Here is a 14395-nt window from a genome sequence, read left to right on the forward strand (position 1 = left end):
TATCAATTTCAAAATTTTAATGAGTTTGAATTTCTATTATAACTCATTCAAACAGACTTTTTACACATTTTCATAAGTGAGCAAATAAAACAAAGAAAAGTCAATTATAGTTAATACATTTTTTTAAAAAAATGAACAAAAACATTTATGTAAAGGAAATTCAGTTTCAATGACTCAAACTTTTGTAAAAAGAACAACCCAAACTGTGAACAACAACAAAGAACATAAATCACACATACTTACACTCAGAGAGGGGGAAGACACACCACAAAAATATCAACAAGTCAACCACACAATTTACAAAAGGATTTATATATATTTTTTTTTTGAAAACCAATAATTTCAAAACTCTTTAACACATGATGTGACATACATGTACATGCATTTTCTACACAACACATTAATAAGAAAGAAATATAGCAGTATTTTCCTGGCTTATTGTTGTGAGATTGATTAACAAAATTGCGTTACTGTTGCTCATTCTGGACTACAATGCATCCTCTTTCTTGTACATACCTTGGTCGTCTAAACATGGAGTCTGCATGTTTAACTGATGCTTTAGGGGGCCCAGCTGGCCTAGTAAACAGTTGTACAATCACAATATACCACTCCCATCATGTATTTACCTCACACAAATATCAATTAACTAACACATCTTCACACTATTGCTTTTAATGATTCCATTTTCAATTTCAATATTATAACAAAGTTTTACTTGTGGAAACAATTAGATGCATAAAACCTTGTAAAGTTGACAATAAAAATGTTTAGAAACATATGTTTGTGTGTCCTCCATGTGGCACTTTACATTTAGAATGTCTGTAGTGATAATGAAAAATACGGGTTACCTTCAAGTCAAAGGCAACAACAACAATAATAGGTCCGATCTCTCTAGACACTGAGTAGCCATTTCCAGAGAAGTCATTTGAGTCATGACCTTTGACCTTTGGTCTGTCAAGCAAAGCATTTTCAATATATTGTGTGGACAATATCTCACTATGATCAGTTTAACCCTTGACCTTCGACCTTGTGACCTGAAAATCAATAGCGGTAATCTACTCTAAAGGGCAACCACTGTAACAAGTTTGGTAGCTGTCAAACAAAGGGTTCTTTAGATATTGAACTGACAAGACCAGCCGATTGACCCTCGACATTTGACCTGAAATTCAATAGGGGTCATCTACTATCTAGGGGCAATCACTGAACCAACTTTGGTAACTGTAAAGCAAAGAGTTCTTTAGATACTAAGCAGACAAGATTTGGTCGACAAACCAACTGACAGGTGCAAAAGAATATGACCCCTCTTTCTTAAGGGGGGAGGGGGGGGGGATAATAAAAAAGCATTGTACATTGTAATGCTGATTCCTGTTTGAAAATTCATTTTGCCATGTCTAAATTTCTTCAGTATCTTTAGATTAAATTTATCTATTACTTCTGGGTGTCTGAATTGTTTAAATCAAAAATTACTAGTCCATGTTAAATAATTTTCCAAATTCATTGTACAAGTATTAAAAAGGACAAGTTTCTTCTTAGGTCACCAGAAATCCACTATATCTGTCTTTTTCCGTAATCTACACATACATTTCATAATTGCCATGCAAATTCCATTTCTCTTAACTTATCTTGAATATACAATATCCTTAAAAAGTTTCTTTAAATCAAAAAGAAGGATAGTTATCAAGAGAAATAAAAATAAAAAAAATAAAAAAGAAGGCTAAACTGGAACCAGGGTAATGGAGAGCATCTGTTCACACTATCACCGAGACACACAGGACTAGGATTCACATTCATAAGAATTGTATTTTTCTGGAATAAGCTTACCTTGATTCACTGTCTCGTCGTTTTCTTCTGGAATCCTGTCTGTTTTCCTCCGATTTACTATATCTTTGACTGGTTCCATGCCTGTAACTGTCCTTGACCTGTGACCTTTTCTTTGTATCTGCATGGCCTGATTCTGACCTAATCTCTGCAACTTCTGGTGTAAGGCTCCGCAAATTCTGTGAGGATGTGGGTGGGTGTACTTCCTCTACATGCAGCGGGGGCATTTCCTCTTCTATTATGTAAGTATAAATACAATTGTAATTTGGTAAAAAAAAAAAACATTTAAAAGTTATAGACAAAGCAAATTGCAATCCAGTTTCCCCACAAAATACTTACTATTTCAAACTTTAACTAAGCCATAATTTTATCAAAATTCAAGAAAAGGATGCGTTTGCTCAATGAATTTTCGGATAAAAAATATTTATAATGCACAGATGTTACATTTACAGATTATGAACATTATAAACTATATACCATATATCACTTTCGTATTGCCCAATGCATCAATCACATGCTCATCATTTTAAGAACAGAAGTTGTATTGAAATTGGGCTTTTATTTTGCACATTTTTTGATTTTTTTCCCTTTCCAGTGATTTTTTAATACCCATTTTAGGTCCGAATATCGGTCCTTTTCCCTTCCAAAAATTACAATTTTTTTCCCAATTTAATTTGCACTTTTCCCAATAATACAAACTGGGGCAAAATGTATTTGTTGAAAAATAAGTTCAATGTAAATCATGTATGTATGATATGCATGACAAAAGACGCATCAATTTTTGATAATTTAGAAAGAATAGTCGAAAATTTTAACAGCTCAAAGGAAAGAAAGTTAAAGAAAAGAAGAATGACATCAATTCTTGTTTGATATGATATATATTTAGCATGTTTACAATGTTCCCAATTTGATCAAAATGTTGACAATTTTCCCAATTCAAATGCAACAGGACCCTTTTGAAAAATGTTGAAAAATCACTTGTTTCAAAACCGTGAACCTACAACATAGCTAAAATTTTATGTCATACAAACTCAAAAATAATCATAGCAAAATAATTAATAAATTCATTGTGCACTTATCAGGTCTTGTTTCTTCAGATTATAAGAAAAGCACCCTTATTTGGTCAATATAACACTGAACTCACATTTAGGCACAATTGCTTGTTCCTTACTGGTTGTGGTAGTCTATTGGTTAAAGTGTTCACTTAGCAACCAGAAGGTTCACGGTTCAATTCTGAATACCGTGTAAAAACCCAAGACATTTAACAAAGGTAGCAATTGTTCCTTCGTCAAGCACCAGGCATCAGAAGCAAAAGTCACTGGTTTTTCATAGGAGGTATTGCAGTAGCTGTGGGCATGATAAAGAATCCTCACACTACAGCCATCATTGCCAATCATACATCAAAATTTGTGGTACTTCTCCAATTACAGGGGCATAATTTAAAAAGATGTGCTTTTCGGTATACCTTTATCATGGTGGACATGTTTGTGTTTGAAATACCTGTGCTGGAGACGTCCATGATAATTTCCGACTCCACGGTAACAACCTCCTCCACTACTTGTTCCTCCATTACAACCTCAGAATAATTTGCACTGCTATAAGGCTGACTCTTCTCATTAAAGATTGATGTAAATTCCTCAGATGTGTACCTGTACAACACAAATAATGAACAACTTCCATCTCTAAATGGAAATACTGAAGCCGAGTCCCATTTTCATTTTATCAAGAAATCTGTCTGGATGAATTTTTATGCTGTTAACGTTATTACACAAAAGTTTTTGGCCTGGGGCCCTTTTTCCAAAAGATCTTATAACTTTTAGAACAGGAATTCTTTTTGGCAGTTTACAAAGTGCTGCTACTTTTCACAACTTAAATTCATGGCTACTTCAAAGAAATAAAGTATATATATGCACAACAAATGTTATAAATATTTTCCACAAATTTTTCACTGCAGTGAAAACATATTTTAACCAATTGATAATACCAGCCTCAGTTGTATGACATTTTGATGAAATGGGCACCTGTGGCCCTATTCACAAAATATCTTATGACTAAGATAAAAATTTATCAACATTGTAATTTTCTTATTTTTCATTTCTTGTAGATTTTTTTAATCAATATGTAAAGTACATCCATGGTTTATAAAACTTTAATACATACTTATGGCCTTCTGATCGGAATTTGGTCATCAGACAGAATTATTTTTTTCACCTTAGTCGTAAGATGTTTTGTGAAATGGGGCCCAGGACTCTAACGAACCTTTTATTTCTTGTTCTTTGTCGATGTAAGGCCGCTTTCTTCTCCATTACTTTCTGTTTTGTCAGTTCCTCCTTAAGCTCTGCCTTGGTCTTCCTTTTCTTTTTTTCTGGGGAGTCTGGCAGTTTCTTCACAGGTGACTGTATTTTATATTGGTTTGTTGCTTCATCAAGGTTATTGTCTGACTCCATAGACACCGAGTCTCCTAAAATAAACGTACATTTCATAACTTACATCAACAGAAAGCACGTTCTTTCGTGAATAGCATAATTTGGCCCTGAAAAATTTACAAGGATCCTAAAGTGAAATTCTTTACATTGCATAACATGTTAAGGCTCTAGACCTACTTTTCACAGGCACCCCCCCCCCCCACCCCCCCCACCCCCCCCCCCCCCCACCCCCCCAACCTAATTCTTCTAATCAAAGTTTAGAGTAGTATTGAACAACTGATTATCGATAAAAAAAAATTGGGGTGTGTGGGGTGTTGGGGTGTTGTGTGTGTGTTCCACAGGTTTTCTTAAATGCTTTGTTTGCTGATTTTGAATGCTAGAAACTCTAATCCTATCTCGTTCCATGCTATTTCTACTGTCTGAGTTCATGCTTGTAAATGCTATCAAAACTACCATTCATCTACTGGATGTCAGTCGATGCTAATTTCAATGATATAAGCAATTTACCATTGTTTGTCAAATTCCCTTTTGAAACCATAGTTGTTGGGGGTTTTTTAAATTCATATTGAAGAAAATATTATGTTCACTTTGTGTGAATATTAAATAATCTGCAGTGTCTGAATGCTAGTGATTGCTGATCTGAAAGCAAAAAATGTTGAGGAATGTTAGTTATAGTTGTTTTCTGATTAGTGTTACTAGCAATGCTCTCTGATCAGTGTTACTAGAAATGCTTATAGGTCATATGCTAAGTTTGTCTGCAATGTATAAATATTTAATCATTAAAATCTAAGGAATCAAATAAAAGAAATTTAAGACATCTTAAAAGTCTTGACCCTGGCACCCTTCACACTCTGTTGCCAGGGCATGCAATCTGCTTTAAATTAGCCCTTCATAAAACTTCTTGTTTCCATTGTAAACTTTTAAACCTCAGATGTACAAATATGCATGAATCTTCAACCTGAATTTTCTGGTGATAGACACATGTATATAAAGTTAGAAACACTCAATATGAAGACAACACTTAAGTGAACCTTTATCCTCTTTCTTGGTAGGTGAAGACATATCCTTGCTCTTTACTTTCTTCCTTTCTTCTCTCAATCTTGCTTTCTCTTCCTCTCTCTCCTTTCTCTTGGCCTCCAGTTCTGCTCTTTTCTGCAATCTCTTCATATACCTTTCCTCTTTTTCTTTTGCCTATTTATAAAAAATATGTAAAACAAAAATAGCTTTTTCATGCTATCACCACAACACTGCCTACACGCTTACCTCTATACAAATATTACTGAATCCCACTTGTGTAGGGACAAGCATAAAATGTTTAATGTTATTCCAACAGATACCGACCATCTTGCAATACTAAAAATATACAAATCATACACAAAGTTCTCCAGGTTCTAAGGCATTACATTTTCCTGATCAAACTTACAACTCTAGCCTTCCTCGCTTCCCTGCTTTCTTCATCTTCACTGTCACTTAAGTTGTACTGTAGAGAGATAAGCTTTCTCTTCGGTGGCGAGCTCTGTTCTGAGCTCGGAAGATTCTGTCCTGCCTTTGGGACCTCTTCACACACCACATCAGAATGGACTTCCATATGGACATCAGGGTGTGCAATTGATTCTTCCATCTTGTCCAGCATAGTCTCAACTTTAAAAAAAAATTTATATCAATAATTACATGTACTTTCAATACAAATATAACAAATAAATCAACTCAAGAAAAAAATAATAATAACTTCTGACGTACAAAAAACATTCTAATTCTATTTCGCTTTTAAAACATCAACACAATTCAAAACACAAACAAGCACCTGCTTCTACAGCTTTGCCCTCTTCCATTAGGTCCTCAATTCTCTCCACTCTTTCTCCCTTTCTTTCCCTCTTTTCCTCAGTAACTTCCCCTTCTTGTTTGTTCTCCCCCAGCTTATCAGGACTTGCGACTTCCTCCTCCACATCATCTCCATGGTCTGTCAGGTCGCTGTACTCCAGTTCACTCTCTGATGTGAAGTCTTCTGAGATGGACAGGTCACTGGTGTGAACTGAACTGACCGTCACATCAGACTTAGCATCTTCCTGGTTCTCATGCCATGCAAATTTGTATTTTTTCATTCCTTCAACATAAGATTTAACAAGACATGTTAGTGAAATATGCCCGGAGTAAGGCATGTTTCATCGGGGCAAACTTCACCTTGATGCATGAAGTTGACCTTTTACAGTCACATAGCTTTGACCTTGACCTTTCAGTTCATGAAATTTAAAGACTCTATCTTCTATAGTTCAAAATTAAAGACCAAGGATTGAAATGAATAATCTGGGAGACATTTTAATTCAACTACCATAGCAGGCGTCAAAATTAAATTTTTCTACCACAGGCTAATTTTAGCCTGTGGGTAAAAAATCCGCAGGCTAAAATGAAAACCTGCAAGCTAAAATAAAAATAATGAAGCAGTGCTATTTTTTCATGTTTTTTAAATCAACGATTTTCCCCATCATTACTGAGCCTAGTGGGTCAACAGGCATTGTTTGGACAGGACACTAAATTACGTAAGTCATATGGTGCAATGTTTAGGTCTCTTGATTATCGCACCTCTAATCCATAACCTGTTTACCGCAGGTCTAGATCCAGTCTTTCAATTTCATGCCACATCAGGGTTGTCACTAATGATTTTTCAAAGCGAATCCCGGACTCATGGTTTTATAAGCAGCACGATCACGAGCCCCATGAACTTTTTTGATAATCGTCTACGCGGTGAGCAGTGCACTCGTGTCATCACTACAACCCGACCTCAATATGACAATAAATCAATTTAGATAGGACATTCTCATGATTCTGATAAAAATTACTACCGGAAGATAATATATGTAGGTGTATTAGCATTAAAACATCAAAAGATATGACTAATTTGGACTCATCTTAAAGTCATAACCCTGGGTTGTGAAATTCACCATTTTTTGTACACCCTTTTCTGCTATTCCTAAGTATGCATTTAGATTTTATACAGTATCAGCAAACTTACACATAAATACTACATATTAAGTTTGGACCACCCTGGGGTTAAACCCTTACTCTGGGGGAAATCAAATTTACAATTTTGGTAAAAGACTACCTGCTCTATCCATTTAGTTTCAATTTAGTATCAAAAGCACTAAAGAAAATGTTATTCAAGTGTTTTACACATAAACACTATATAACAAGTTAGGCCCTGCCCTGGGGTCAGAACCCCTACCCCGGGGATCATGAAATTTACAAGTTTGGTAGAGGTCTTCCTGCTCTACATCACTATGCATTTACTTTTTCTTACATGTGTGTGGTTCTTGAGAAGAAGATTTTTGAAAATTGGTCAATTTTGCCAGTTTTTGCCCCACCCCTAGGGCCCCAGGGGTGCTGGAGTCCTGAAATTTACAATTTATGTCCCCCTTGTCCCAATGATGCTTCATCCCAAATTTGACTGGTAGTTATAAAGAAGAAGTTAAAAATGTTCAATTGTTAACGCACGACGCCAGACGAAAACCAATTGCAATAGGTCACCTGAGTTTACTCAGGTGACCTAAAAACTAATTATCCACTCGGAAGATCATACCAGCGGTCATCAACAGCCATATTCGGCATTCAGCACAAACCATGATATAATTCAGGTGGACTCCCATGGCTCACAATCAATGCTGAATATAGCTGATAACCATCAAGATGTCTTCTGAGATGTACATTTAATCAACATATTCATTTTCTGAAAGTATACTAAGACTAAATTTAATAAATTCCAACACTTACTTTATGTCAAAGAACAAGGTACAATTGTGTATATAAAAAGGCCCAAAAATTTTCTCTGTTTTAAATGTGTCTTGAATTAAGCTTGATCCGTGTTTAAAGTAAGTTAAATATATGCCAAGTATACTATCTCAACTTAAATCAAAGTTATTGCTTAATTGATAGCATTATTACGTCATGAATAAGACTTTTTCCCGCCCTTTTTCGAACAAAGCGTAATAACTGAACTAAAATTTCATCCAGATTATTGCCTAGGAAAAGGTGTGCGCATCTGTCGAACAAAATGAAATTAATATACATTGTTTATTAATAGACAATAAAAAATATATTTGAATATGACTTTGCTCGACACATGGGCTGCATGTTTTCTGAAAGGAAACCCCCCTGAAGTTATGAATTTTTTCATTGATTTTGGCATTTTTGGCAATTTTATGCCAACTTCACGCTCTTGTCATTACAACAAGAAGCAATTTTGGATCAAATCAAATGTAGTTTGGGTTTTCTTATATATTCTCTTTTGGAATGGCAGATTTTGGGATATCCTATTGAAATCATCAATTTTCTGGGCTAGATGACTGTAGAAACTGTACCTGCTTCTTTATTAAAACTTTCAAAATTTGAAAATGTAGGAATTTCAACAAAAAATTTGGACTTTCTTAGGATTCTAAAGCTCAAATAAGGAAAATAAGGGCTGTTGTAGAAAAATAAGGGCCCGCTTGAAAGCCTGGAATAACAAAAACCTCATACTTGGAATTCAATTTAATCACCCCTATAGGTGAACAGGACTCGTGGCATATGTCCATATTTTTCATCATAATGAGATGTCCAACCTTTAAAGCATTTGTATGACCCCGAGTTTCTTAAAAAATCATAAAAGAAAAATCCAGAGAGAAACGGTTGTTGAAATCGATCGTTCATGTAAGCGTTTGTATGATTCAGAGTGCAAGTTTAAGAAAAGCGAATAGCACATCACCGTATAAAACGGATATGATACAATCATAGTTGGTAAATCACCACTTGCTAAGATTTTCGAGTGTCCACTATTTTTACTCGCTATTTTTCAAATGTAATCGCATTTTGCGAGTATTTCTCACTAATTTCGAGCCCTGCCATAGATACATATACCGGTATCTTGCAGTTATTGAACTTATTTTAGCAAATTTAAAATTTAGCAAAATCAGAGCTAAATGTATTACTTAGTGTACACAGGAGTAAATGCTACAAAGATCTACAATAATAGATAAAAAGAAATAATGTTCCATGTTTTCAAGCAAACCAAAGGTAACTGAATATGAATTCTATGTATACAGTATATACATGAACATAAAGTACCTTGATCTAGCAATGAATCATCTGCGTCACCACACACTGGGGGCAAGGGAATTTCATCTAAACTCGGGATTTCCGCTGTGTCCTCACTAACTTCCTGATCATCATCCCCACTCTTTTTTGTAGGTGGAGGAAGAGGAATTTCCTCCAGTATCTTCTTCTCCTCTGGTTTGCGATTGAGAGGAAATATCTGAATATCCTCCCCTTCAGTCCCTGGTGGAGGGGGTGTTCTAGGTGATGGTGGCAAGGGAGGTAAATCTGGTTTGGGGGGACTCTCTGTACTTGTTAGGGTCGGAGTTGCATTTTGTGCAGGTGATGATGTTTCTTGCCCACTTTGCATAGTGGTGGGTGAAGTAAAAGTTTGATTAGGCCCCACCTGATTAAAAACGTAGTTGTTCCACGAGTTTTGCATATAAGGAAACATTTGAGGTGGCATGCTGAATCCAAACTGCTGTGAAAATGGTGTTGCCATTGGGAAATTCATTCCGCCTGGGGAAAAGTTTGACCCTGTTTGACCTGGAGCAGGTGATTGTTGTGACCAGCCCTCCCCTTGGAATCCTGGAGGAAAATCTGTCCTTGGCGTTCCAGGTGTTGCTCCACCTTGATTACTGTTATCTGAAATATACATCAGGTATATTGTATATACACTGTAGATCATATATAGATCAGTAACCACACTGTGTACATACCTATATACAATGAACTTCAATAATATTGACAGTTTCAATTGATTCAAACAAGATTTATTTCACAAATGTTTGATCAAACATTTTTATTAAATGAAGCCATTAAGGCCAAATCATCATAACATCGTTGATTTCGTGCATTATGAATCATGAATAACATTTTAGTAGTGAGTAAGCATGCACGTAATATTTTTATTTTGGTTTTATTCTTGTTGAATTTGAAAAGAATTGGAATGATAGTTATCAAGAAGTTAAAAATGTCTATTGTTAACACATTTAATAACTGACCATTTTGGCCCCACCCTGACACCAAAACCCCTACCCCGGGGATCACGAAATTTACAATTTTGGTAGAGGCCTTCCTGCTCTACATCACTATGCATTTACTTTTTCTTACATGTGTGTGGTTCTTGAGAAGAAGATTTTTGAAATTTGGTCATTTTTGGACAGTTTTGGCCCGCCCCTAAAGCCCCAGGAGTGCTGGAGTCCTGAAATTTACAATTTATGTTTCCCTTGTTCCAAAGATGTTTCATACCAAATTTGAAAAGAATTGGAATGATAGTTATCAAGAAGAAGTTAAAAATGTCTATTGTTCACACACTTAATAACTGACCATTTTGGCCCCACCCCGATACCAAAACCCCTATCCCTGAAATAATCAAATTTACAATTTTGGTAAAGGACTACCTCTTCTTTCTAAATATCTATTTACTATCAATTTAGTATCAATAGCATTAAAGAAGATGTAATTTAAGTGTTTTACACATAAACACTATATAACAAGTTTGGCCCCGCCCTGGGGTCAGAACCCCTACTCCAGGGATCATGAAATTTACAATTTTGGTAGAGGCCATCCTGCTCTACATCACTATGCATTTACTTTTTCTTACATGTGTGTGGTTCTTGAGAAGAAGATTTTTGATAATTGGTCAATTTTGCCCCGCCCCTAGGGCCCAAGGGGTGATGGATTCCTGAAATTTACATTTTATGTCTCCTTGTCCCAATGATGCTTCATACCAAATTTGAAAAGAATTGGACTGGTAGTTATTAAGAAGAAGTTAAAAATGTTCAATTGTTAACGCAAGACGCCGGACGAAAACCAATTGCAATAGGTCACCTGAGTTTACTCAGGTGACCTAATAACAAATCTCTAAATTCAAGCTGATTTGGATATTTCCCTGTGGGACTTCAGAAATTGGCACCTTAAGTCCCGGACTTGAGCATGTGAATTTTTTTTTCTAACCCTTTATTGATGGTCACTGATGAGACGACCAACGCTTGAGCAACTTTTAAAGCCATGTTTTAAACAACATGGTATTCAGAGGAAGAAAATTTATCTAAAGCAGGCTAAACAGTAACAAAATAAATAAATTGGGGGGTGGGGGTGGTCACAGGTGGTGGACAGATTTGGATGGGAGTCAGTCACACTACCGCAAGTTACAATTTTTTTGAAGGATGGCCAAAATATTTGTCTTCTTTATAGCAATTCAAACCTCCAGGGATAGATTTCCATCATTCACACACACCCTTATGATGTAATAACTGTCTTCAAACATTCCGTGTAGTTTGTAATTAAACATAAATAAAATCTATTTTAAGTTTCTGTTTTTATTTAAACAATAAAATGCTTTCTTTGTTGTTTTAACAGGTAGCAAGTATTGCAGAAAATCATAACCCATGTTAGTGGATTATGCAATTTTTCATCACCCAATAAAACAATAAAAAAAGACATTTTATTGTTTATATTAATATTTTTATGTATTTCTTAAAAATATCAACTAGATTTAAGTACAAAAATATCATATCGCTTCCCCATCTTGCTTTCTTAATATTTCGTAAATTTTACCCATACTGTACATATTCTTGAGAGGAAAACTTTCACGGTAACTCCATGCCTACATTATTATCTGATAAAAGTATAGAGAGTGTATTCATTTCCACATATATATTACTGCTAAAACTAATAAATTATCAAATAAAATATGTAGACTTTTAAAGATGCGAGACATACATAAACAGAATCATATATCAACATAAGAAAATTGCAATTTTCCTTAAACAGCATTATGAAAATTTCACAAAAACTTATTATAATGATACAACAGTATTCATAACAATTTCATGAAACTGTTTCTTTACAAAAATATACAAAATGTTTGTGAAAAATAAAGGAAATATATCGCATAATGGACTTTATAGAGAAATCAATGAGTTATTGCCCTTGGATTCAATATTTTGAAACTATCTATATATAAATATGCATTTATAAGATATATAATGTCCCATATACTTTCAAATCCATTTTTTTTTCAAGTCCAGCTTATTCACAGAAAGAAAATCATTTTCCAAACCAATCTAATTAAAATTAGATGTTAGATCCGCTCACATACTTGCTAAGGATCTAACATCAAATTTTAATTAGATTGTTTCCAAACCTGCTTAATTTCAAAGTTTGGGGATATTGTATCCAAAACACTAGCCAAACAAGAGGTACTGTGAGCAATGCTCACTAAGAATACCCCCACTTACCCCAATCTCCCAAAGGGTTAATAGGTATAAATTACCTCTTTTCTGAGTGTAAAAATATGGTATGCCTTTGTAGAAGAAAATGGAAGATATAGTCTGAACACAAATCCATAGTGATGGGCAATCAGGAAAAAAAATTTAATCAATGATCGGATTAATCGGATGTACCTTTTCGATTGATTAATCGAAAAATAATCGAATTTTAATGATTTCAAATTCATGGCATAAATATATTAAATTTAATATATGTTTTACCCTAAATATTAAGTTAATTAGAATAAAATCATTAGATTGATTGTATCTTGTTTAACATCTCTCTCGAGAATTTTTCACTCATATGGACACGCCCAAAATCCTAATTAGAACTTTGAAGTTAATCCCATACTTTCCATTTTATTTTCCCGGGATAGAGATAGATCTCTTGACTTTTGTTGTTCTTATGGGATCCCGGTTAGAATAGAGCCTCATTACCCCTTGCTTGTTGTAAGAGACGAAATCCGAGGCCCCGTGTCACAACAGGTGTGGCACGATAAAGATCCCTCCCTGTTGAAAGACTGTAAGCACCAAGCATAGGCCTAAATTTTGCAGGCCTTTAACGGCAATGGTGACGTCTCCATGTGAGTGAGAGATTTTCAAGAAAAACATTAAACAATATTCAATATTATCGGATGATTCAGCTTTCGTCAGCCATTTTTGATTTTAGATAAGTCGCGTTAGGAATATTCGTATTATTAAAAAAATATACCAACGTCGACGATTTTCGAAATGACAATCGATTATTCACATCGTTTCAGTTATAGCGACCGACAATTGGTACATCACTACAAATCCATGGCATAAACCTATCATTTTTACCTCGAGAACAAAGGTCAAGGTCATAAAGAGGTCATGAATGTACATGACACATAGTCTCATGGTGATACACCCATGTCTTATGGTATGACTATGTCAAAACCCTATAATCAATTTTGACCTTAAGGTCAAAGTTCAAGGTCATATGGAGGTCATGAAGGTGCATGACACATCGTCTCATGGTGATACACTCATGTGTCAAATATGGTATGCCTATGTCATAGAACAAAGAAGTTAAGGCCCGGACACGAATCCATTGTAAAAAACCTTTAATTTTGACCTTAAGGTCAAGGTCATATAGAAGTCATGAAGGTACTCAACACATCGTCCCATGGTGATCCACCTGTGTGCCAAATATGGTATGCCTAAGTCAAAGAACAAAGAAGTTATGACCCGGACACAAATCTGCACAGACAGACAGATGGACGGACAGACAGAGTGATTCCTATATACCCCCCTATATTAATGCGTATAATTATATATAATTAATTAATTATATATAATTAATTAATGCATTTGTGTAAAATTTAGTGAAGAAAAATCAAAGTACTTTCAAAGAAGATATACTACTTTGCTACTCCAAATTCCTTTAAACCTGATATTAAGTAAATTCATCAAAGTAGAGCACAAACCTGGAGGCGTGAGATTCACGTTCATCAAACTCTGCATGTTTTGCATCTTTTCCTTGTGTTGCTGTTTACTCTGCTCGACATGTTCTTTCCTCTTCTCTGGATCAATTCCCAAGTGTTTACAAATGACTTCATCAATTTTTGGCTTGATAATGTGCAGAATCTTTGGATTGACCAGCTGTTCAATCACTCTTTCAACACCATTTGTCAACATACCAGATCTGAAATAATTTTGAAAGCTTTGATTTTATCAGAATCTTACATATTAAATTCTTTTTCTGTAAAGTTAAGTTAATAGAAAATAAAATTAGATATAATCATTAACCCAATATATACATGTACTGACAGGGTTGTCACTAACGCAAGA

General features: G+C 34.9%; 1 protein-coding gene across 6 annotated transcripts in view; it reads right to left on the reverse strand.

Annotated features, from left to right (window-relative positions):
* LOC125658061 (serine/arginine repetitive matrix protein 2-like) overlaps positions 1 to 14395 on the reverse strand; it is a 34480-nt gene that overhangs the window by 16051 nt on the left and 4034 nt on the right. For 5 of the 6 annotated variants that reach the window (XM_056148907.1, XM_056148912.1, XM_056148910.1 and 2 more), the window contains exons 3-11: positions 14032 to 14249; positions 9339 to 9950; positions 6049 to 6348; positions 5668 to 5885; positions 5276 to 5435; positions 4078 to 4279; positions 3319 to 3467; positions 1822 to 2053; positions 517 to 576 (exon numbers count right to left, since the gene is read on the reverse strand). In XM_056148907.1, coding sequence (XP_056004882.1) covers positions 517 to 576; positions 1822 to 2053; positions 3319 to 3467; positions 4078 to 4279; positions 5276 to 5435; positions 5668 to 5885; positions 6049 to 6348; positions 9339 to 9950; positions 14032 to 14249 — 2151 coding nt within the window. The remainder of the gene's footprint in view (positions 1 to 516; positions 577 to 1821; positions 2054 to 3318; positions 3468 to 4077; positions 4280 to 5275; positions 5436 to 5667; positions 5886 to 6048; positions 6349 to 9338; positions 9951 to 14031; positions 14250 to 14395) is intronic. The other variant, XM_056148911.1, reaches the window with a different exon arrangement.

Source organism: Ostrea edulis, chromosome 9, assembly GCF_947568905.1.
Source record: "Ostrea edulis chromosome 9, xbOstEdul1.1, whole genome shotgun sequence".
Lineage (NCBI taxonomy): Eukaryota > Metazoa > Mollusca > Bivalvia > Ostreida > Ostreidae > Ostrea > Ostrea edulis.